Here is a 25170-nt window from a genome sequence, read left to right on the forward strand (position 1 = left end):
AAAGTGCGCACACTCACGCCTAGTTTTTATAAATTACATGCACCCATTTATATGCCCATTGTGTGCATACAAAACATTTATTAGGCCCCAGGCCTGGGACTTTATGTTATAGATTTGTTTATGCTGCAGTCGTCCGTGAGGGGCTGTACTGTAGTGTTGTTTATTTTGTTGCGTTTGTTTAATTGGTCATTAAAATTTTACATGGATCTTTTGTCGGTTCCAGCCTCTAACCCTTTAACATCATTACAGTAACAAGTTAACCTAAAAATAAGAATAGTCATTTTGGTCTGTCATGACCAATTTTTCTTTTCTTTTTTTGGTGGTGGTAAACCAGGCCTTTTGCCACTTTTATTGAAAGAGATATTTACGAGAGGGCAGGGAAGGACAGTTGTAAAGGGATCAGGAAATTCTGTATCGCACCGCCTGCATAAGCACCACAGTCCCTTGTGTCAGAAGGCCAACCACTAGGCCACGGCTCCAACTGCGCTCATCCACTAAATTTATATTCTCCTATACCATCGACAATCTGCGATCACTCTTCCACACCCTCACCCCATCGCCTGTTTGCAGCCGTTACGATCTTTTTTGACATTAGGTGAGAAGTGAGGTGTCCTAATACCGTGATCTCATCAACTCAGCGCTGATTGATTGACTTTTCTCTCTCGATGATCCTGGCTGCCTTTGCCAGATATCGGATTGTTTCTTGTTTTCTGTGAAAAAGTCGATGGGCGTCCTGTCTGCTTTGCAGAGCCATTTTTAAAGTGCATTTCTTTTCTTAACTAAAACCCACACGAGCCAGACACAAGCACTGCTGGAGGGCTGTGTTTACACTTCAGGGTGTTTTCTGACTTTTTTTTAGATGGAAACAGAACTGAGAGTTTCACTTGAAAAACTGTAAGATCATGCACGCAACAACTGCAGCTGCAGGAGTCCCGTTTCGTGACAGACCTAACCAAAAAATGACTCAAAGAGAGAGAGAGAGAGTAAAAGCATTGATGAGAAAAATAGAGGTCAGCAGTCATTTCCGGAGCACTTTATTGGTTATAAAGGGGGAAAAAAAAAACAGGAAGACTGGAAAGTTCATGAACAACTTCTTACGACCTGGCATGTCCTAACCAGACACAATGCCACGACACGCGACAAAACGCATCATGGTTTTGCCCTAACCAGCCGCAACATCCATACACACCGAGTGACGGGATTCGATTTAAAAATGGTTTCTATTTCTGTGGCTGGAACAAGAACATACAAAGTATGACAATGATCATTTCAGGTGGATTATGTGCTTTAATGTTAAAAGGGTTTAATGTGAGTCATACTATCATTTTAAGTGATAATCATATTTATAATCATACTGAAAGCAACAATAGATACTTTAGTTGAAAAAAAAATTTAAGAAAAGAAGAACATTCAAACTGTGAACTAAATGTAGAGGCCAGTACGATTAATCATTAAAAGATTGTGATCTCAATCACAAACACCCACACAATCTCATTCTTAAATGACAAACAATTTGTATGCGTCTATGGACTGCCTGCATAACTAGCCTACTTCCACTTTCCATTTATTTAAACTCGGGAATTTCCGTTAATAGCGTTCAGCGAACCTACATACATGAAACCACAGATTATTACAACGTTTAATGGCTGTCAATTAATTGAAACAATGAATCATGTTTTCAGCAGGTTCAAGATAATTAATGTTTATGCAGAGGTGTTCCTATAAATATATTTTCTTACCAACTGCTCTTATTCCAGTCTTTTAAAATATTTTAATGAATGAATGCACGGTACGTGCCCTAAACAAATTAAACAATGTTTAATATTTAATTAAGCTTAAAAAATAACGCGCACAGGGTAGAGGAGAATGACAGTGAACTACTTTGAATATTAAACATTTTGGGCATAAACAATTAAATTACATAAAGCAAAATTACTGACAATGAAAAATGACACAGAATGGTGATTCAAATATTAATTTACATAAATAAACAAATGTTCGTAGGACTGATCTTATTCATCAGGTCTCGCACACTTCAGCATCGCGGTCACTGACACCCTGTGGTGAAATAATCACATATATGTTTAACAGCCGTTGCTTTCTCATATCGGCTTGGGTTGGATTTAAAACTTAATTTTCCATTGAGTTCGGAAAATTCTGTACACAGTAATCATCAGAATATCTCTCTTCCTGCGGACAATAATTTTAGGTGGTGTTTAGTCAACTAAGTCACTAGCATTGAACATACATAACCAGAACTAAATGAGTTGTACCATTTCAAATTCAAATCTGCACTGGTGCTGCCGCTGACCCAGCAGTTATCTTGGAATAAGTATGAAAGCTTCACAGTGTTTTCAATCACACAATATCGTTATTTCGGTTACAAATTTTCAATCCGTTCGAATGAATGATTCAATGACAAATACATTTAAGTCACTTGTCACCACCTGGTGGCGAACAATATAATTAATAAAATCTTTATTTTAACTTTCGAAGCACCGTGTTACTTTCAAAAGGTAACAGTGCTTCAAATAACGATTTTATAAATTATATTGTTGCGCCACCAGGTGGCGACAAGTAACTTAAATGTATTTGTCATTGAATCATTCATTCAAACTGATTAGAAGTAATTCAGATTAATTAAACATCTTAAATAGACTACCTACCGCAAAAATGTATGTTTCGTCAGAACCTCTATTAAATTATGTGTTATTTTGATTTGTCGGTTCAGAATTATGATCTCGGTTTGAAACGAAAATAACCGCGATTCTCAATTTATCTAGAATCGTGCAACTCGAACTACAGGTGAAACTCGAAAAATTTGAATATCATGCAAAAGGTCATTTATTTCAGGAATTTACCTTAAAAGGTGAAACTAATATATTATATAGACTCATTACATGCAAAGTGAGATATTTCAAGCCTTTATTTCTTATAATTTTGATGATTGATGATTACAGCTTATGAAAACCTTTTCAAAATATTCTAATTTTGAATTTGGGGTTTTCATAAGCTGTAAGCCATAATCATCAAAATTATAAGAAATAAAGGCATGAAATATCTCACTTTGCATGTAATGAGTCTATATAATATATTAGTTTCAACTTTTACGTTGAATTACTGAAATAAATGATCTTTTCCACGATATTCTAATTTTTCGGGATTCACCTGTAAATGTGAACAACCAAGTGTATTCTATGACAAAGATTGTGACAGTTTCTCAGTATGCATTTCCCATTTTTATGTACTCCTCTACTTAAGTGCGTCATACAGCAGTGCACTTGCACTTGACACACACTTCTGATTAGCTATGATTTGTGATTTTGTTGTGTCTTGTAGCCGTGCCGCATCTGGTGTGGAAAAACGCATTGGTTGTCGTTGGAATCTTATTGTATTGCATCTGGTTAGAACACAATGCAAGAATATAAGATTCAAAATTTGCTAAAAGGAAATTAAAATGTAACAAATCATGTAAACAAATTAAAATAATAAAAAATCTGTCAAAACTAGGGACGGGCATTTTTCAGAAACATTGTAATCGAATATTTGAGCTCATAAAAAAAAATCATTCATGTTTATTTAAATGAAGTTTAATAAGAAAGACATTATTTCTCATTAATTTCTCTTAAGTTACACAACAAGCTTACATTATATCTTAAAGGGGTCATGACATGAGAAACCAAATTTGCCTTGATCTTTTGGTATATAAGAGGTCTTTGTACCATTAAAACATCCTGCAAGTTTCATAGCTTAAGACGTCCTCCCCATTATAAATGAATCATTTATTTAATCAAGCTCGAAATACAGCTCGTTCTGGATCCATGGTAAGAAGTGACGTCACGGTACGAAGTGACGTCACGGTACGAAGTGACGTACCCGCGTTTGCATACGACCACCTCCAGCACAAGACAACTACGCTTTAAGCGCAAGGCAACTATGCTCATTTCGTATCGTTGTCGCGCCCGCGCGCTGCGCGCCTCACAAGTGTTCAGTCGACGGACAGCGAGTGGGTCTGTGTACAGGGAAATGACGATGCCACGCAGATGTGCTGTTCCTGCCTGTGGACAAACAACATATTTGAATACGCTGCGAAAGATCCAGTCGTCAGGGAAAAATGGATGCACTTTATTTGTTTGCCGACGTCCCAGTCCATTTGAAGGATGACTGTATTGAGAACAAATCCCAAAATGATGCTGGCTTTGCCAGAAAACTGTTGCTCAAAGATAAGTCCGTGCAGACTATTCTGGGCTCAACAACGACGACGCAAACTGTAAGTAATGTATATAAAACTTTAAACTACTTTTTAAATACGCTGATCCGCAAATGTTCTGGCTGGGGGCGTTAATAATTGATGCATAGGCACTGACGTTAGCCAATCATAACAGTGGGCGTTAACACAACTCTTAAAGGGGAAACACCCCAAAAACAGACTGTTTGAATCAGAGGATGAGAAACAGGGTGGGAAAAGGTCATAAATCACTACATTTTAAAAGTTTTTTGTAAAAAAAAAACTATAGTAATACTATAATTGCACCTAAGGGAACATAATAATAAAATAAAAAAAACCATGTCATGACCCCTTTAAGGTTTTCTTTTAGTTGAAAACATTACAAAATGCGTCTAAACAAAACAAAACATACAGAAAAAAGGCATTTAAGCTCAAGCTGAGAAAAAAAGAGGAAAAACACCAACAAAGCAGACTGCGCCAATTATCGTGCAGAACATACATATACACTCGAGTCTGCATATGGTTATCGTGTTTATTTTGTTTCACAGAGAAAAACAAGAATATCCACATGCTCAGGTGAAAGTTGGCAGCTCAGTCTGATAACAATAAGGCCAGCCGCAAAGAAAACGTGCTCCCCCGACACAGACATCGCTTAGCACACTGTTATATTTGTGTCCCTGCAAAGTTTCTTACAGCGCTTTGTGTTTTCTGTTCTTAAACCAGTCTCCCTCGACGAAACTTAAAGGAAGAATATATCTCGAGATCACTATACATCTTTATACGACTTTTGAAATGAATCTCAATATGTGTACTGCATGTCAACTACAATAAAAGTATCTGCTTAGTTGTACCTGCATGCTACTTACTAAATCCGATCAAACAAACACAGCAAGACATCTGAACTGAACATAAATAACGCTCTATTCTGCAATACCCAGACTCATATTATAATACCTACAACAATATTCAATTCAAGCTGCAAGCACACAAGTATGCTAAAATATAAAGAAAGATGTGCAAACACCTGACATAACTCTACATTAAAATGTTTAGTATCCATTAAGAAACACTGGACTTTTCTGGACCAATTTCATTCTTGTTAAAGGCAGGAATGACCCTAAAACGAAACGACTTAAAAATGGACGTCTTGTATGGCTATCTCAAATGAGTTATAGTAATCAGGGACAACTTAAAGCTGAGTGGCCGTTCTCAGTGCGCACATGCTAATGAGGCAGACAGGAAAACGTTAATCACGCTGGTCACCTCTTCTGAAGAGACTCGTGACTAGCTGCCATTTCCATAACAAGCTTTCAAAGCTCTTTTAACGACACAAGAGGCCACAGTCCCAGTGGCAATTAAAATCATGTCGGGACACGCCATAATCTGTTGTGTTATCACAGGGTGACACAACGGCGGCAACAAATGTTGGCTGGAAAAAAAATCTCATGAGAAAACGGTCACTTTGGCTACAAAGACAAGCTCATTTCTGAGACGCCAATGTCTGCAGGAGAAGAGAGAACAGCCCATCGTCCATGTTACGCAGACACAACAGCTAGGAAAAACTCATCTGCAGTGTAAATGACATCACTGATGACATCACAGGGGAATTACAACCCCAAAGCAGAATCCCATTGCTTAAAAGTCTCATTAACGTCACCACACCCATCTGTAACTCTCAATCTAAACAGCGCAGATGATAACATTTCTCTTAACCGAAATACAAACCTCTCAAACTGCAATAACACAGGACAACTATAAAGGGTCCATAAACAACAGGAGAGCTGCAATCATGTTCAAAAAAATTCTCAGTCTCCAGCGGACATGGACCTCACACTGAGAAATAAACACGAGCACTACCGTTCAGGCAGAGTGCAGGCAAGATGTGTGACAAGAACGATTAGCTGCTTGGTCTAAAATCAATTTTACATGTACAAAAAAAAGCCAGTGCAATGCCAATAGATCTGCCTTAATCCTATTGCCTTAAGATCCCTTAAAATCAGTGTTCTCTGCTTCACACTAAAATAAATACAGTTCTTTCTGCACTTATGCACTCAGCTTTACGTTTACTTACAAAAAAACAACAACAGCACATTATTCTTTATCCATTTTTGTGGTATAGCCTAAGAAAAAAGGACAAGGCAGAAATTATGCTAGGGTACAAGAGAGAGAAACCGGTCCATGTCTCCCTGAAATTGACAATTCAGTTCTCATAACCTGCCGTCTGCAGGGGAGTTCATATTGTTTAGGGGGTCCACAAAAAAAAATAAAAAAATAACAGGGCTGCCTTGGAGCAAAATACATTTTCTTTGTTTCAACAGGAATCCAGGGACCCGAGGAGGGGGGGGGACGTCTGAGCGGTTCTTGATGTTGCAAAAGAAAAGGTTAAGAGACCAAATCTGGCAAATAAAGAAGGGGAAAGAACTGTCTGGAAATTTTGGAAATGCATGCCAACAGACTTTGAAGACATGCCCTGGATCATTCGGAGCGCTTTCCACCTGTCTGAAACCTGAGCCATTCAGCACAGAAAAAACTAATCTGTGAGGCACTCAAAACCAAGAAAAAAAATCCATTATCGATCGGCGTTTGTTGTGGGACAAAAAAGAAAGAACCTGCCAGAGTGGACGGCACTTGGGCGGACACTTTGAGCTTCAGACCAATTTACAGAGTAAAGAGGAAGAACTGCATTAGCACAAAAGAGACGGACACACTGACAACTAATAGCACTACCCACAAATCCCTGAAAATCACTTCAGATGGACACACGCATCACTGACCGACCACATAATTGATATTCCACACTATGATGCACAGGTCTGCACTAAAAAAATAAAAATAAAAAACAATATGAAAAATGCTTACGCAAAAGCAAGAAAGAATGTCAGCGTCAAGCAAAAGTTATAAAATTCTGACCTTGGGTTGGGCGCGTCGAGGAAAGGCGACCTTAGGATCAATCTGTGCACAAACAGAGAAAGAAAGAGAGAGAATGACGATTAGAAAAGCAAAGTCATATTTGAATGCAGTTATCCAGATCTAAATTTAATACACTCGTTTATAATTTCATACAAATCATCAACACCATCAAGCTTTGGATTGAAAGATTTGGAGCATGGATAGGTCACACTGGAACAAAGCCATTAACTCTTTGGCTTGTCATCTTGCTAATTTCAGTTTGTGTTCAATCTGCTGAAGGTGTGCAGACAGAAAGAATTATCAGAGAAACTATTTCATGCTCCAATGTCACACTGTCTTGCCTCAGCCTTAATACAGCCTCTTATAAAGAGGAGTTTCAAACAATCTCATACAGGCAGACGTAGTCAAGAGGAAAAACATAAACAGATCGAAATTGGGCTCTTGCAGGAAATTACTTGTCCATGTTCAGCAAGGCAAAGGCTTTAGATTGTAGCAAAAATCCTAGTGTAGTTTTGAACGTTTGCCTGAGGGCTCTACAGCATATAAGTGTATCATTACAGACACAGAGCCTTTCTAAATAAAACACACACACAGTTTCTTGCTGGATAGAATCTCAGGAGTAATTTTTCTGCCTTGTCTATAATGTATATGTTGACCATTTTACATATAGATACGTCAATTCACTGTGCTTCTCACGGGGTAATTATTCTCTGAAATGAGACACTGGTGTCCACTGAACGAAACCTTTTATTCTCCCAAAATTCCATTTGACTGAGCTGTGATCGTTATCTCCCCAAATCAGGTCAATTAGAGAGATGGATTTTGTAACAGGTATGGAAACCTTCTCTGTGATGAATTTCATGTAGCGATTCGTTTTAGCAATTAGCCTGAGGCTTAACCAATTCAACCTCAATTACTTCATAGAAACAAGCCTATGTGAGCAGAAACAATATTACGCTTTGAATTTCAAATCAGTAGAAATTAGGAGTCTTTTTCCATACAGCCTGAGAGCAAACATCCTATTCTGATAAATGCACGGATAAATTGAGCAACATTTGTGTGTATACTTGGTCTATAAACAAAACAATCTGATGTCGGTTTTTAAGTTATGCATTTGCAAATGGTCCAGTTGTTGGATTAGAAATCCATTGAAATCAATAAGCTGCGTCTATCGGGGTCAGAACATTAAGAGGTCATAACTTATTAGGCCTATTAGTACAAAAAAAATTATTACCATTGTTGCTGGTACTGGATTTGTCAAAACAAAAGCAAAACCACTGCAGTGCCAGGCATTCAGTCAGACAAAAAAAATCTTCAAACCTAGTGATAATCTAAACCAAACAGCAGACAGACGTTATTAAGCCAATATGTAATTTAGACTCGAGCACACATTGTGTAAATAAAGTCCTGTGTATTTCCAGATGAAGCAATTACTGAGCTACTCCCATCTCAGCAGTAGCAGTTTAATGTGTTAGTAGCCTTTTATTGCTTTCAGATAGTGGTTTACATCTGGTATTAACTTCCTTTTTGCCTGATCCGATCACAAGCGGTCAGTGCTACATACAAGTATAAAGAGGCTCAAAGCATTTAGTGTTTGGATTACTAAAACCACTTTAGCTGAAAGTCAAAAACTTCCACATTGCATTTGTAAAGTACTCTGATCTGCTTCCATGCTTAAAATAACTGTACAGTCTAGAAGATTTCAGTCACATGAAGCACAGGCAAAGTACAGTTACATGACTAAAATAACGATGAACGTTCTGCTCAACTGACAAATTTAAGGGTACATAAACGTTCATACCAGGTTTAAATGGCAATCTGCAGGTGTAAAGAGGAACAGTGAGACTGGTTTCTTACCAAAACTAAACCAGTTTTTAACCAAAATCTTCCAAAACTGCTTACTGTATTCTGAAAAAAACCCACTATGTGCCTGTTCCTAAAAATGCCATCTAGGTAGACAACTCAATAATTTGAGACAGAGCCTATGATTTTTCAAATATCCCAGGTAGATCCTCCATCAAAAGTTCCTCTTTAAAAAGACATCACTCAAAGTGTTTACTGTTCCTGTACACTGTACAAAACTCAGCACTGATTGCAGGAGACGAGATAACAACCCCCCACTGCGATAAAAAGCTCACAGAAATCTGATTTCAGCTGAATACGAGTGACACACAGCACAGCCCTGAAACCTCACTGCCAGTCGTAATTATTCATTACCGTCAGATTTACAGACAGCATCAGACACGCAAGCGTTTCTGGAGCATAAGACTTGGAGAATGAAGACAGCGTGTGGTGTAGTCGCTCCAGGTGTTCGGCGTAGTTTGTCTGACATTTAAGTTTTTGTTTTTTCCCCCACAAACTAAACATACTAAAGAAATCAACGCACAGTAGAGAAGTGTTATTTTCAGAATGCCAGCACAATGACTGATGTAACTATATATATTTCCATTATGAATGTTCACATTTTCAACACTCTACGGGTCATTCTTGGAATTTCTTCCTTGTTCAGTAGTGAGCCAAGTCAAGCTGATGCTATAGAAGAATGCAAGTTTACAATATGAAGACATGCAAAGGGAAACATCAAATCCATGCGGGTGGGAAGTGAATGTCCATGAGTCTCCGGTGACAGTGAAAGGAAAGAAAGGGGAAATCCAGAGGTGTCCCTTCAGTTCTGAATGAGATCAGATGAGTTTATAAGAGTTATCTTTTAGTTATTTCCCAGATAAACAAGGAAAGGACACATTTCGGCTCAGAGTCCTTGAGTGAATGTCAGTCTAAACACTATATACACAGATGCCAAGTTCATTTTAACACACAGCGTGGAGTTCTATGGCTGATTCTACTGCTACTGCATATGCAGGACTAAAAGAAAAATAAGGATGGGCAAGATGTAAAATTTTTACTGGCCCTGCTAACATTTTCTGTACCTCCTTCACAAATTAGGTGTGCAACGGATCCCAAAACTCACAGTTCGGATAATTTATCGTTTTTTGAGTCACGGATCGGTTTAAATAAATAAAAGTTTGGGTGGGGGGGTGGGGGGGGGGGGGGGCGAACGTAACACTGCTTTCCATGTATTGCTTAAAGAACACTTTAAGTACTTCGATAACACAGCAAAAACTACTAGCCTAACTAATTAAACCAAACATTATTAAAGACGAGAGAACAGTCAGTAATAAAATAAGAAACACAAATTACAAGCATAGAAAAATACAATATAACAAAGTTACAAATAAAGTGAAGTCTAACAGTAGTATTCAGGTACAGAAATGTAAAAATGAAATGTCAAATAATAACACTGCATAGTGTTAACTGAATTTAATGACATATAGATCTTTGTTAAAGCGGTTTTGTTGCTCGATTAACATTAATGATATAGACAGCAGGGCTGCTGTCCCTTTGACCTGATGCACGAATGCAATAAAATAATACACATCATATTTCTTTCTCAACCGTTTAGACATAACTAACTATGTTTACGAGATGGGTATTTTGACATCATTTTGTGCGTATGTGTCCGTTCAAGTGCAAGGAGATGCAAAAGAGTAGTCAATTCTGTGAAACTCGGCACAAATTGAGTACTCTTTCGCCTCTTCATGAGCTTAAAGCAAGTAACTCACTGTGTTCGAAAATGCATACTGTCTTGAGTAGGTACTACATTTGAATTTACTTTGCGACCATTAAAAAAAAAAAGTATGTTGTTTATAGTATGAATGTGGGTAGTATGAATTAAATGTAGACTTACTACATCCGCCATATTGTTACTGTCATGTGACATAGCGTCGCTTCACTGCCATTCATAAATTCTCTACCATGTCCTCCTGGGATAGTAAAGTGTCCATCGAATGTACACTTCAGAATCTCGCCCGAAGAAATAGGCCGTCTGGGGACTTTACCTTCTGTTCTTCGAATACTCTGCTTTCAAGCATACTACTCTTTTAGTGTAGTTTTTTGCATAATGTATAGTAGGAAACTATTTGATTTCGGATGCAGCGACGGCCTTTATGAATAGGTCATTGAATCATTGACTCGCCCGATTCGTTCACAAAGACAGATCCATTAATCAACAAAACATGCGCAAGCTCAGCAGTGACTTTGTTGAAAGAGCAAAATCAGACAATATTGTGCCCAAGTCACTTAATATTAAAATGATTGTTTATTAAACCGTTGTATAAAATCAACAGCACATTTCCAATCGTGCTGATATTTGGGGAAAACCGCAGTCTTGCTCATGTGATATTGCTTAACCATATCGTATATTATAAATATAAAAATTAAACTTTTATTCAAATTCTGAATGGATTATGTATAGCCTAGAAAGCGCGCAGTCATTCACAAACTTCTGGTATAATCAATGAAGTTGTCTACACTGCTCAATGACCCTCTTATTTACATTGTCTCTACAATTTCTTTGTTATAATGACAGGATTCGTGAGCGTGTAGAACTTAGCACTGGACAAAAACTTGTGCGTTTTGAGTAGTACGTGGGTTCTGAGGTGCACCCTCTTGCACCCCCGTAGAAAGTGGCCTGAACGGGTCAGGCGCACAAGTGCTCCTATACATTTTTACCCAGTCGCACGCAGTAATTTTCAGAAGCAGATGCGACCGAAATGGTCTCTTTCACACTGGCCCTAGGCCTTTTCTATTGTTAAGCACTGTTATGCAAGTAAGTAAAATTCTCAGCCACTCAAGCTAAAAAAAAAAAATGTTAAATGTAATAAAGCAGCAGGAAATAAACAGAGACGGGAAAGGAAATGAAAAACTCTGTGGGAAAAACTTCATCTGAATGACATCTGTTTCAATGCACACTCTCCATTCTCAGTTACAGAAACCAAACGTTACGAAGTGATACATACCGTCTTGGAGTCTAATTCGTGGTGTGGTTGAGCTAAGACTTTATCTACACTGGAAACATCTGCAAACGTGATGAAGCCAAACCCTCTGTGGAACAAAAACACAAAACACAGTGAAGGTCAGGAGATAATTTCACAGGAGAGGCAGAAAAATTATGACAGCAGACAAAGCGCTCTTGTATATTTGTTGATACGCTCAGTGAAGGCCGGGGTGTTGCAATCATTATGACACATTTAGAAATTTCCACTTGTTGTGAGATAATTATAACTATTCAATGCCTTGATGTCACTGCTACACTTTTTCTATTGTTCCTATGCCCTTGAATAATGCATCGCATATAGTATATCCTAAGCTCAGCTTGACAAAAATGCAATTTATATTAATGAATTACACAGAGTCAGGGCATTTGTTTTTTATTTAATATGGTTACAAACACTTTTAATTCATTTCAGTTGTTCTGCTACATCTCATTTTGAAACCACCACTCCAGTGCTACATATTCAAATACAGATCTTTTCAACTACAGAATATTGCTTTAAAAATATGAAGAAAATTAATAATAACAGGACAGGTTGCACTTGAGTTATTAATCTCCTAATTTTAAAATGTTCAATACTGAGCCACTTTCATCACCAGATTGTATAAAAAATTGTCTCAGAACAGCAAAGTTTTTATGCTACTTCTGCTGTATCAGATAGAAGCAACAAATCCTGAATAACTGAACACTCAATTTGCTCCAAACTAAAAGAAAATCAGAAGATTTTGCATTGGCTAAGAAACAATTTCTCTAATGCTTTGAATTTTTGTATTTCAAAATATAACAAAAATGGGCTTGTGGCTTTATTAGGGTCACTTCTCCAATATAGGGATCTCATGAATTCCCCGCTGCAGAATTATGAAGAAAAGACTGATATACACATACAATGTGCATTGCCTGGCTCTGTCACATATTTGCAAATGTACTTAGAAAATAGGGAATCACTTTTCTAGCAGCACAGTCCTAACTCAAATGTCAAACTGCATTATGAATCAGCTTTCTGTCCTGTTCTTCTTGATCTACCCTAAGCATCATAAGACAAGCAGAATAGAGACAACGAAAAACAGAGAAAATGAAGCACGTGTGTTTACCTGGAGCGTTTGGTGGTGGGGTCGCGCATCACCATACATTCTCTGATCTCCCCGAATTTACTGAAATAGTCTCTAAGGCTGTCTGAACACAAACACAAGGACACAAGAGGGTTACAACGTGTCTACACTTTAAGTGAGCGACGCGATTAAGCTTGCACGCTGCCGTTATAATCAACGAAGGTCGCGCGCTTCACACTTCGTTGATTATAATGAGAGCGTTTAAGTTTTGTCGCGTCGCTCGCTTTAGTGTCAGATGACTGACAATCACAATAACCTTGTGCGCAGTGACACACATACACACAAACAGCTTCCAAAGCGTGCGATGGATAAATATGACGCAAAACAACTCCAAAAACAGAATAAATTATCCTTACCTGGTGAGGTTTGCCAGCTGAGGCCACCGATAAACATTTTACTGTAAGGAGAAAAAATGGTATAAGTGACTCCAGATGTCAAAACGGCCATTTTCCTTGTAAATACCTCATAAAGAGCGAGCTACGAACAGCTTGAGCTGTATACCGGCTGAAATTAGCCTTAAATATGACCTGTCAATCAAAAAAAACATCAGCAGAACTGCGCGAGGAAGGACATGCGCTCGCTCGCGCTGAAAACAGAATCAAACTCCAAACACACACAAGGGCGCGCGCGCACTTGTCCTGTCTTCTTACCCCGGGTCGTGTAGCGAATCACTCGGGCTTCCAGAGGTGACTTGACTCGCGTCTGCTTCCATAGCTCAAAGCCCAACCAACTCCAAACACACGCATACACACACACACGGGCACTGCAGCCCCAGCTCAAGGATTATTACCGAACCGGGAGCGCTAGCGTCACACGTGGGATCAGCGCGCGCTCCCACCCCTCTCAGGAGGGGGCGTGACTGAGAGCATCAGCCAACCAATCCGGTGTGGATATGCGCCTACCTATCTATGGAAACCACGCCCCCTGTTGGTTAGCAGCGTTTGACAGGAACCACGAGAGAGCATTCAGTTCTTCAGTAGGCTCTTTAAACCCTATAAAGTTTACATTTGCGCCACCTTCTGAATAAATACAACCAAGAGGCTTTCTCAAACAGTAAACGAGTATTTAAAACTAAAATGAAGCAATATAGTTCACAAAATTTAACTAAAATCTAGTATTTTCTTGGTGGCACTAGCATATTATGTCATGTTTGTCATTTTAGTTTGACAACTTTTTATTAGTGGCAATGTCTTAAATCCCCACAAAATTAATACGTGAATGTACATAGTGCACAGAGATAAATACGATTTATAAATGATCATATTTATTTTGGAATTCAATTTTTTCTCTTAAAAGTCCTTTCATTCTGTTGGCACCTTTCAGTACTGATCTTGGTTATTTTTTAACTAAAAAATAAAACCATTAAAAAAAAAACATTTTCATTAGGCTATTTTAAATAAAATAATAATGAACTAAAGTTAAATTAAATAAAAAAAGACTTGCCTTTATTTCATTTCAGCTAGTTACCAAGGTGGCATGTCTCCTTTTCATTTAGTTTAAATAAACTAAAACCTAATATAAAAAACTATATAGACATTTAAAAAACGTAAACTAATAAAAATGACAATAAGACCACAAAATAATTTTTTTAATGAAAACTAAAAAAATAATAATAATAATAATTTTAGATGTTAACAAAAGTAATAGTATATCAATAACACGGCAGCTTATTGTATAAAATACGGTATGTATGTGCATGTCTGTTATTCTATGGTGGGGACTTTTCCAGTTATTTTGTTTTCATACTGAGCTGATAACATTGTTTATCCCTAAACATAACCCTAAGACATAATTTGGTATGTATGTTAATTTTCCTGGAGGGTTCTGACACCCCCACGCATTCAGGCAATGTATTTCTGAGCCTTTCTCCGCTTCACTTTGCTGAGTGAGCATGCAGAATGGATAGATCAGTGTTAGTGTGACATCTGCTGACTTCATTGATATGGAAATGCTCAAATAGGACGTTTATCAAATGACTGCAGCTCTAGTTTCACAGAACCAGATTACTGTGGAAAACAAGAGCATTGCTTCTCCCACTGTGGCCAAATAAGAACTCTTGAACCAGACAATCATTTCTTAACTCACTTAAACACAACATGTCATTCATAGATCATGCTGCTTATGTTCTAATAAACTTTCTCAATACCAGTCCCGAAGAGCAGACATAAATTAATGTTCAAACTCTGATATTTGATATTACAATGACTTCTGCTGGTAAAGGTGACATTGAATAGAGTTTTTTTTTATATATATATATTTGGAGTCAAGAGTATTTTTCTGTATCAAGGAAAAGGAACTGCATCAAGTTATACAAGTCCAATCTGTGAGGGAGACCCACAGTCACAGCGGCATCTGTGTTTGATTAATGAGTGGATCTTCTACTTACTGAAAGTCTCATTTTTTAATGCTGTGCATCTGTTAGCTGCCTAACAGATCACTGCGCCTCTTTAGGATAATATGCATTCATCAGGGCACTCTGGGAAATGAGAGAATTTTCTGCTTAGAGAAATAGAAATCTCAAAGTTAAGACCGGAGAATATGATACATGTAACAGTATCAGCTGTGGCATTCAGATTCCTCAGAGCAAACCAATCAGACCCCCTGCGGCAGGCAGATATGAGAGCAGGGCCAAACACAGGGGCTTTTCTGCATGTTTATTGAAGAATGTCACCACTCACTTTAAATATTCAGCCCATTTCAGCACACTTTCCCATGATATTTCATGCAAATTATTGCAATAGAAGTCACCTTTTCTCTACAAAGTGCTTTGCTGTGGGATCTTTCACATGGCTGCACAGCCATGTGACATTTATTCAAGTCAGCTAGATCCGTTTCTCTGTTGAGCACCACAGGGATAGGCGGGATAGTGTTCATTTTTAGAACCAAGGATATAAATGGTAAATAAATACACACACAGACACACACAATATAATATATACACCCACAAACACATTTTTCTGCTGCATAATGTATTTACCACACTAGTAGTCATTAGTGATTAACCTGCATACCTATGCAGTATATATAAAAATATGTAAATATACAGTTATATTTTCCCCCACAATATTTGTTAGAAAAATATTATCAATTTATAATATCGCTTTTAAAAATAAACACTATCCCGACCACCTACTCATAACCAGCCATTCAAAGCTTTACACTGAGTGACATCTGTTGGGCAGAAGTAGCAGGTGCACGTAGATTGTTCTAAAACGGCCAGAGTATGGATTTCTTAAACTCCTTTTAACTATTAGGGAGATTTTACAATATTTTGAAGTAATCAGACATGGTTTAAAATGGGTGTCCAACCCAGCTCCAGGAGGGCCACTGTCAGTTCAGCTCCAACCCCATTAAACAAACCTGAACCAGCTCATCAAGGTCTGCATCCGAAAACCTATATATAGTACGTGAAAAACAGTATTTGAAAAAAGAAGTATGTCTGAATTCACAGTACCGGTACTCAGAAAAGAGTAGGCAAAAAGTACCTGGATGACCTATTTCTTCCAGTGAGAATTTGAAGTGCATTCAACATTTTACAATCCCATGAGGCCATGGGAGAGGATTTATGAATGGCGATGAAGCAACATAACTGAAGCTGGTATGTCACATGATAATGACAACATGGCGAATGTAGTATGTCCAGATTATATTCATACTATATAGAATATACTTTTTTAGCAGTCATGAAGTAATTATTAAAAATAAGTACCTACTCAAGGGAGTATGCGATTTCGGACGCAGCCAATGTGTTACTAGGCATACCAGAAACTTCCAGGCAGGTGTGCTGAGGCAAGTTGGAGCTAAACCCTCCACGACCGAGTTTGGAAACCCCTGGTTTAAAACAACAGAGATTATTGCTCTGGACTGGAAATGAATTACTTACTTACAAAAAGATTAAAGAGCCTCAATTGTTATTAAAAATGGGAACTAAACCATGCATTAAAAGTTGATATGGAGCCGAATATCCTGCTTTCCCCAGCAACTCTGAGGTGACGCTGAAATACTCAAGCAGCAAATACAAAGTTAACCTTATCTCACAAAATCTGTTATGCAGGTTCTTCAGGGCAGAACTAAAAAAAATAAAAAAATAAAATCAGATTCTAGAGTGGTTTGTAAACTTTTAAGCTATATTGATTTAAATGTAAGGCAAAGTCAGCATCAGCACAAGGAAGAGTAAAAAAGCACAGCATGTTTGTGATACCCACAGACCTTTTACTCAGTGAGATGTTTGGCAGCGTCAGTGTGAGAGTACAGAGCAGTGAACCGTACAAGTTCATTTCAGCAGGGTTTCATGATGCTCTTCACTGCCGCAGTTAGTTATTTAAGGCTTTACAGTCAAAGAGCCCCACACTTCCCCTACCCTTATCTTACAGAAAGAAAACAAAATACAAAGACCAAGACCAAGAAAATAACAAATATTTGTAAATTACTACAAAATAAAATCAGTATACTTCATTATCAAAATACCTGAGCACAACACAATCTTTCAAACCATCAGCATTCAAGAGACAATCTTAGAAAACAGTGCAATATTAGCAACTGTTCACATAAGCAGCTGGTTTACCATATCACATTTACTCTGCAGTGCATTCTGGGAAAATAACTTAATTCAATTATTCTTTAAATAACAACAAATAGCATAATATTAACCATTTAAAGAGAATGTTTCAAAAAACCAACAAAATCACCATACAAAAAAAGAAAGAAAAAAAAGTGGAAATCAATATACTGCGCGAAAGGGAGTTCAGGCGAGGATAAGCGAAAAGCTGCGACATCACTGTGTCTCAAACCAGGTGCAAAACCCTTGTTCAGCCAGTAATCTGTTCAGCAGAACCACCTGCAGACACACAGAGCACACAAACACACAAGTTAAAGCTGAAATGTAAGGATCTAGTAAAGAAACATTAGCCATACACACCTCATCTCCCATCTGTTTCCACATATGCACCAGAGGAAGGCCGTCCTGACTGCCTGTCACCTGACCATAGACAACAACATCTGTCACGTTCAGAATTCTTCCACACAAAAAAAAGTTCCTCTGAACCCTTTTTCATCGCCTAGTGCAGTTTCTCAAACTGTCAAATGCGACTTGATGAAAAGAAATTCAATTTGAAATATTTTATTTGTTAACCTCTATGTCATGTGACCATCAATTGACCATGAAGATGCGAATATGTTGTTAAATTACTAAAATACTAAATTTCAGGGGGTATTTCAAGTAAATATTTATCTCAAACGGGTTCAAGCTGACAAAGAAGTTTGAGAATCTGCTGCCAAGTGAAATTATACAATACAGTGGAAATAATCTATATACAGAATATACAGGAATAACTGACAGAAAAAAATGTGTTTGTTTGTTTGTTTGTTTGTTAAAACCTTGATGATTAAGGCCATATTTGCAGTTAAATCCTCCAGTGCTGCTCTGGCCTCCAGGGAAAACTCATCCTCTCCTATCAAAGCAAATAAATAGATTTTCATTTTTATCATAATTCAGTATTTATGATCTGATTCATTTAACAGTTTACAAAATGTACATACGAATAATAATATACAGGTATAATACATATCCATGAGCAGCAGCACATCACAGAAAGTAACAGGCTTATGTTTTACCTGGCAAAGGCATGATATTGTCTAACAGAACCTCTGCTGCCTGGAACGGTAATGTCACAAAGTCTGACCTGTGAAAGCAAAATCTTCAAATATCAGATTCAGATCAACAATCACAGACAAAGGATCAAACCAAACTTGAGCCACCTGACCTGATCTGCCTGAGGGTGGCGCTGTTCACGGTGTCATAACCTCCATTATCTACATATCTGATATGAGCCATGCCAGACTCAATGCAGTACTGGATGACCTGGGCTCTCTGCCAGCCACTTCCTGTTACTGGAGCGGCACAGACCACCCCCACTAACAGAGAAAGACAGAAAATAGACCGACTTCCTCGACTAGATGACAACAAGCAATTCTAATTATTTTGGGAGATGATTGGCCTTCATAACCCCTAATTATAATTCATCTTGCCACAGTTTGAGCAAAAATTCATTACATACAGCACATTTACTATCAGCGATGCCGTCTGTGTGTGTGTGTGTGTGTGTGTGTGTGTGTGTGTGTGTGTGTGTGTGTGTGTGTGTGTGTGTGTGTGTGTGTGTGTGTTACGTGCAGGTTTGGCTATACATGTAATGTCCAAATGTCCTCGTATATAAATGTCCTTATATAGTGAGATATGACCACCATCTAGTGAGGACATTTTACTGGTCCTCACTAGTCAAAAAGTTGGGCAAAACATGTTTTTATTTAAATCTAGTGTTTTGCACATGTTTCTGTGAGGGTTGTGTTTAAGGGTAAGGGTTAGGTTAGGCGATAGAAAATATCATTAACCTGATATAAAATCAATGGAAGTCTATACACTGCCCTCACTGATATAGTGAAACACACGTGTGTGTGTGTGTGTGTGTGTATACATACTGTACATACACCATTGTTATGTCTTATGTTTTTTCTCTAAAGCAAATTTTTAAAAGCTACATAAATACCCTAATGGAACTAAGGCCTAATCCTGGCTTAATCTGAGCCCTGTCTGTGAAACCGGGCCTTACCCTCAACATGGAGATCTGTGTGTTTAAGTAGGAGTATATATACCTTCGACAGGGGTGGGCAGGCTGGGACATCCCGGCTGAGAGTAGCAGAGCTGCATGTGCTGAATGAGGGTGGGAAGAGCCTGATAAGATGGATGCTTGTTCTGCTGAACGAACAGGTGAAGACCCGCCTCCATCTGCGACACGATCACCTCCACAAACACATCCTGAGGCAGCAGCAGCTACAGAGACAACAGAACACACACAAGGCATACATTAAGATTTACCCCTTTAAAACACATAGTTGAAATATAGTCAGGATATTGTTGCTGGCATCAAACTTGATGTGATGTGTCTTAAGGCACATATTTTCCACTTAAATTTCAATCTGTTCTGCACACAGAATTTGGAATATACAAAACTGAGCCTTACACAAAACTTGAAATATAGCAAATTAATCATAAGAACTTTTTATGATGCTCAAGATTTTAAGAGTCCTCACCCAGGATGTGATAGGCAGGCAGGGCAGAGGGATACAATTACTCAGATCCAGATCTTTAAACTTCTTCCTGATGAGTGAGAGAGCATCATCCACCTGCTGCTGTGAGCCTGGACGAACACAAGCACATGAATTCAGCGCTAGGCTTTAGCATTGATTAGGTAGCCATCATCATGGGAAAACTCACCATGGATGTGGCAGATCTGAATCTCCTGAGTGAACGGCAGGGTGGAGACGTAGATCTTTGCTCCAGAGCTCTGCTTGAGGAAGTTCACGAATTTCCCCTGCTTCCCGATCAATCGACCAACCAGGTGCTGCAATGACAGTTTCAAATCCAGGACAATTCTTCCTCATACAGAAAACAAGTCTTCCTGTCACTCTCCTTATATCAGTAATACAATCCTCAATGGACAAACACACACAGTATAAAGGCCTTCATATGTCCTGTAACTTGAGTCTAGTACTTCAAGATCACGTATCTTTTCTCTGCTGTGGCGCATCTCCGAACACGTTCATACACAAATGTAAAAAATGGGCTAATGTTCCATCAGTATCAGTATGTGTGTGTGTCTGTGTGTGGGGCTCACCGCTGGCACCTCTATGTCCCAAAGAACGATGGGCTGGGCCGGAGGTGGAGCCAAGCTGCTCACCTGAGAATCGGCACTAGTGCAGCTTAAACCTATATCACCAGAACCTGGAGACAAGATCCATACGAATGTAACACACTGAGATATTTTTACTGCTTTGTGATTGAAGCATCTGTCTGACTTAAATATATGTATCTTTTTTTCAGATAGCTGTAACAAGCAAATAAATATATCAAAAAGTTGGTCAAAAGTTCGGAATCAATAAGATTTTTAAAAGTAAGTAGCCTATCTTATGTTTACAAAGGCTGCATTCATTTGATAAAAAAAAGACAGTAAAAACAGTACTATTGTGAAACATTGTTTCAGTATATATTAAAAAATAATTTATTCCTGTGATGGCAAAGCTGATTTTTATTTTGCATCATTATTCTAGTCTTCAGTGTCACATGATCCTTCAGAAATCATGCTGATTTGCTGCTCAAGAGATATTTATTACTATATTGAAAACTGTTTTTGCTGCCTAAGTTCATTCATTTCACAATGATCAAACAGGTGCAGAATTTCATGAGTTTGAAAGTAAATGTCTCACGTACCTCTCCAGGCCTCCTCTTCTTCCTCTGCCACTCCGTGGATGCTGGGAATCATTTTGTCCTCAATGCTGACTATGTCCGCTTCTGTGGGGGTCATGGAAAAGCCTCTGCCCTCCTCAGACAGATCTGCACCAGATGCATCCTCTGAGAAGCAAGAACCACATCCAGAATCATCTCCAACAGAAGCTCCTAAATGGCTGAGTAGTTTCTCCCTGAATGAGACGGCGTCCTGAAGAGATACGTCACCGCTGATGCTTTCCTGCTGAAATGGTTTTTGAGCAGCAGACTGAAATTCAGCCTCCAGAGGTCTTGAAACACCCGCAAGCTCATGTGGATCAATGGGTTCCTGGTTTTTCCAGTCCTCTGCCACTGCTTCTATCTCTTGGACCAGAACAGAACTGATCTTTTCCAAGTTCTCTGGGTTCAAGCCTCTATCAGTGGAGAAATCAGACAGGATGCTGCTATCATGACTGTCAAAGTGGACAGAACCTGGCTGTTTCCCCGCTGAAGAGTGAGAGTCGTTGGAAAGGCAGTTTGAAGAGAGACAAATCAGATCAGACTCAAGCCCAGAGTCATCTTCAATAACTTCTCTGCAGTCTGGATGACCTTCACCAGCAATGTTGTCCTTTTCTTGCCCAGTTTGGAGAGTTTCAGGGAAACGAACAGATACTTCTCCTTCTGGCTCGGGTCGAACTCCCTTGGTGAGGCCTGTTAGGGGAGAGGTGTTGCACATGTCCAGAACTGGTGAAGAATCTGTGAATTTGCTGATTTCAGAGGATCCTGAGATGCTGTGGTCCATTTTCAGGTCACTGTAAGAGAAGAAAAATAAACATTCCAGTCCAGTGTCTGTCTTCACTCTGGAAAAAGCAAATCTGTCCATTCTCTGAAGGTGACAGGTCAAAATACATTTCAGGATAACTTGGCATAAACCAAGATTTTCCATTCTTCAACAATGGAAATATTAGTCACACTGCTAAAAGGATGATTTAGACCAGAGGTTTTGAACTATTTTGCTGTAAAAGACCCACAAATATAACCCCTTCCCACAATAAAAAGGCAGCTATATGAACAAAATGAAGAATCATTTTGTGAATATAATATGAAGAATTTTTTTATTTTATTAAGTTGACAGCATATTTGAGATTATCATTTTCTATGCTAAACATGTAGCTGTTTTGGAATAATGTGAATGCTAAAATAAACTGAAATTGGACAAATACATTGAAATAATCATAATTAATATCAGTCTTCAGAAAGCAAAATGAAATTATTATTATTAAATTTGGGAAAGGTATTAAAAAATGTTTTGTTAAATATGTTTCATTAATATCTTAGGGGAACATTCCCTAAAAATATATTTTGTAAATAATAATAATAATAATCTCAACATTTGCAGACATTGCACCACTTGTTGTGACCTCTTGAGGGTCCCTGGAGTTTGATTTAAAGCTCAAATAACACATATTTGTAGAGAATAATTAATATTAGAAGATATTATCACTTAAAACTGTGGCTAATCAAGTATACAACTTTCAAAAAAACAGGACTCAAGTCATGAATGCTCTGCTACTGACCTTTCACCCAAAATACTGGAGTCAGCAGGGGAGGAGTGAACAGATTTGCTTCTGTCCGAAAAACACACCTCCTCTTCAGTCCAGAGAGGAGCTGTCGTCCTCCTCCTCCTCCTCCTAAAGCTATACCAGCACCAGCCTAGCAGAGTCAGCACAGAGACGGAGGCCAGCGGCCTAAACGACAGCAGCATCCTCTTTCCACTGATCCCACTGAGTGAGAGAGAGAGGTCAGCTACATCTAATAACCATCCCTAGTCTTGGGTGGCACTAGTCTGTAAGGAGAGACGTCTGAGCTCAGAGGGGGAGTGAGTCTTGATACCAACACTTCTCCAATAGAAGACTGAACCAGAGCAATCTCATTATCAGCTCGAATATCCCAGCAACACTAACACATGCGGCCCTCTTAAATACAGCTGTCAGTCACCATGACATTCACCACACATCTTATTTTCTGTTTGTATATAAATATCAATATATAACATTACAATGCGTTTGCAGTGTAAAGGTGCCAAAAAAGAAAACCATCAACAGCAATCACAACCCAAATAGCAAAAAAAAATAAAAAATGCAAGAAAGACCAATTACAATTTTTTTAAGATTTCATTTTGAAAGTGAACATGTTAATAAGAGATATTATTTTAACCTTATATTATATATAAGGAGATATTACAAACTTTTTATGCTCTATCTGTGACATCAGCCATAGAAGCAAAAACAAATAGCTTATGTGTTGAAAAAATATGAATGTGTTGACAATTCCTCACATATTGTTTTCATGTTTTATGGGGACTTTCCACAGACATAATGATTTTTATCCTATACAAACTGTATATTCCAACCCTACCCCTAAACCTACCCATCACAGAAAACTTTCTTTTTTTTCGTACATTAAAAACAAAACAAAAAAACATGTATATATATATATATATATATATATATATATATATATAAAAATAAACATAAATAGTATGATTTATTAGCTGTTTTCCTCATGGGGACAAAAAATGTCTCCACAAGGACAAGGATTTCAGATATTGCCCTCTGCTTGGACATTTTCTTCCCCGTAATGTAGGGTTTACAAGGCCACACACACACACACACACACACACACACACACACACACACACACACACACACAGCTATCAAATTCAGAGCGAACATGAATTAAGAAAACTTTTAGGTAAACGCAGTTACATTGGCGTTTCAATCAAGCTGGAATTTCAACTTTAGGGGATCTAAATCGGTTTTGTGTTGTTGTCTTTTGTTTTAGCATGAGCATGTTAAAAACCAATTGATGCTTTTAAATCACAAGCGAATAAAATCAAGAAGAAGCGAATAAACTCGAGAAGAACCTTCATTCCACATATTACACATTATATAATAAAAGAAGCCGGTGTTTGATGTATTTCTCCTCACCGTGAAGCTCAGCAGCGCTGGTGTATGTATGTGTATGACGTCACGGGAGCGCACGTGTGTTCCTGACAGATTAATGAATGAATTTATCCAACAAACATTTTTTTTTACTAAAAACTACGCATTTCATTAACATAACATAACATTCACAATAGTTAGTGCATAATTATAAAAACAAAACAAAAACATTTACACTACAATTAAAACGCTGAACAGTTTTAATTGGCCAAGTGATTGAGAAAGTGCGGCCTTTTGTGTAAAGCGTAATTTTAAGAAACCAAAATTATTATGACGATTTAACTGACGTTATGATTACAAATGCCTTGTCTGAATGTATATTTATTTCTTTATTTATTATTATTTAGAATCTGTAAAGTTAAAAAAAAAATCGAAAAGCCCATAGATCTGTATCTCTGCAAAATTAATTTAATATGATGCCCTTTATTTTTAAGTTCCTTTTTTTTTTGTTTATTTTATTTAAACTCTTGTTGTTTCAAATTATTGTTGTTCTTACCAAATGTGAAAATGAGTTAAATGTCAAGAACTTGATATTGAATTCTGTAATGTTTTGAAAATGCAATAAAAAAAAAGAGAAAGATCTGAAAGTATTTTTATCCGCGGGGATAATCGAATTGACGTCATTGCGTGAGGACGTAAGAGAACTGTTGAACCGTTTTTTTATCGCGGAAAAGAACCGGATTTCCCATCACTACTTGTCATGCGATCTCGTGAGATTGATAAGGCTGTATCGTTAACATGATTTTATATGTAAACAGAAGGAAAAGTTT

General features: G+C 37.9%; 2 protein-coding genes across 7 annotated transcripts in view; both read right to left on the bottom strand.

The window, feature by feature from the left end:
* msi2a (musashi RNA-binding protein 2a) overlaps positions 1–14099 on the bottom strand; it is a 152561-nt gene extending 138462 nt beyond the window's left edge. For all 4 annotated transcript variants that reach the window (XM_079598883.1, XM_079598881.1, XM_079598882.1 and 1 more), the window contains exons 1-5: positions 13789–14099; positions 13495–13535; positions 13121–13202; positions 11995–12079; positions 7139–7180 (exon numbers count right to left, since the gene is read on the bottom strand). In XM_079598883.1, coding sequence (XP_079455009.1) covers positions 7139–7180; positions 11995–12079; positions 13121–13202; positions 13495–13535; positions 13789–13850 — 312 coding nt within the window. In that variant the 5' untranslated portion in view covers positions 13851–14099. The remainder of the gene's footprint in view (positions 1–7138; positions 7181–11994; positions 12080–13120; positions 13203–13494; positions 13536–13788) is intronic.
* Positions 14100–17245: 3146 nt separating this feature from the next.
* On the bottom strand, positions 17246–24672 carry akap1a (A kinase (PRKA) anchor protein 1a). Of its 3 annotated transcripts, none has more exons than XM_079598876.1 (12): positions 24386–24672; positions 22973–23179; positions 21402–22207; positions 20809–20915; positions 20409–20535; positions 20225–20331; positions 19787–19964; positions 18896–19051; positions 18752–18814; positions 18515–18588; positions 18057–18116; positions 17246–17975 (listed from the first exon to the last, which is right to left on the bottom strand). In XM_079598876.1, exons 2-12 carry the CDS (start codon positions 23158–23160, stop codon positions 17913–17915), a joined length of 1929 nt encoding a protein of 642 aa, XP_079455002.1. In that variant the 5' UTR covers positions 23161–23179; positions 24386–24672; the 3' UTR covers positions 17246–17912. The 3 variants fall into 3 exon arrangements, with proteins under 3 accessions (XP_079455002.1, XP_079455003.1, XP_079455004.1); XM_079598877.1 differs by having other exon boundaries at positions 17332–17975; positions 22973–23241; positions 24386–24443; XM_079598878.1 differs by having other exon boundaries at positions 17332–17975; positions 24164–24388.
* Between the last annotated feature and the right edge of the window lie 498 nt (positions 24673–25170).

This window comes from Phoxinus phoxinus, assembly GCF_949152265.1.
Source record: "Phoxinus phoxinus genome assembly, chromosome: 23".
NCBI classification, from domain to species: domain Eukaryota; kingdom Metazoa; phylum Chordata; class Actinopteri; order Cypriniformes; family Leuciscidae; genus Phoxinus; species Phoxinus phoxinus.

Bases quoted from the DNA above. Each gene is read 5' to 3' on its own strand.
- akap1a (XM_079598876.1), bottom strand. From the start codon at position 23,160: ATGCTGCTGTCGTTTAGGCCGCTGGCCTCCGTCTCTGTGCTGACTCTG. The intron at 22,208-22,972 runs GTCAGTAGCAGA...CTTCTCTTACAG, and splicing joins TCCAGTATTTTGGGTGAAAG to TGACCTGAAAATGGACCACA. The intron at 18,815-18,895 runs GTGGCTCAAGTT...TTCACAGGTCAG, and splicing joins CCTCAGGCAGATCAGGTCAG to ACTTTGTGACATTACCGTTC.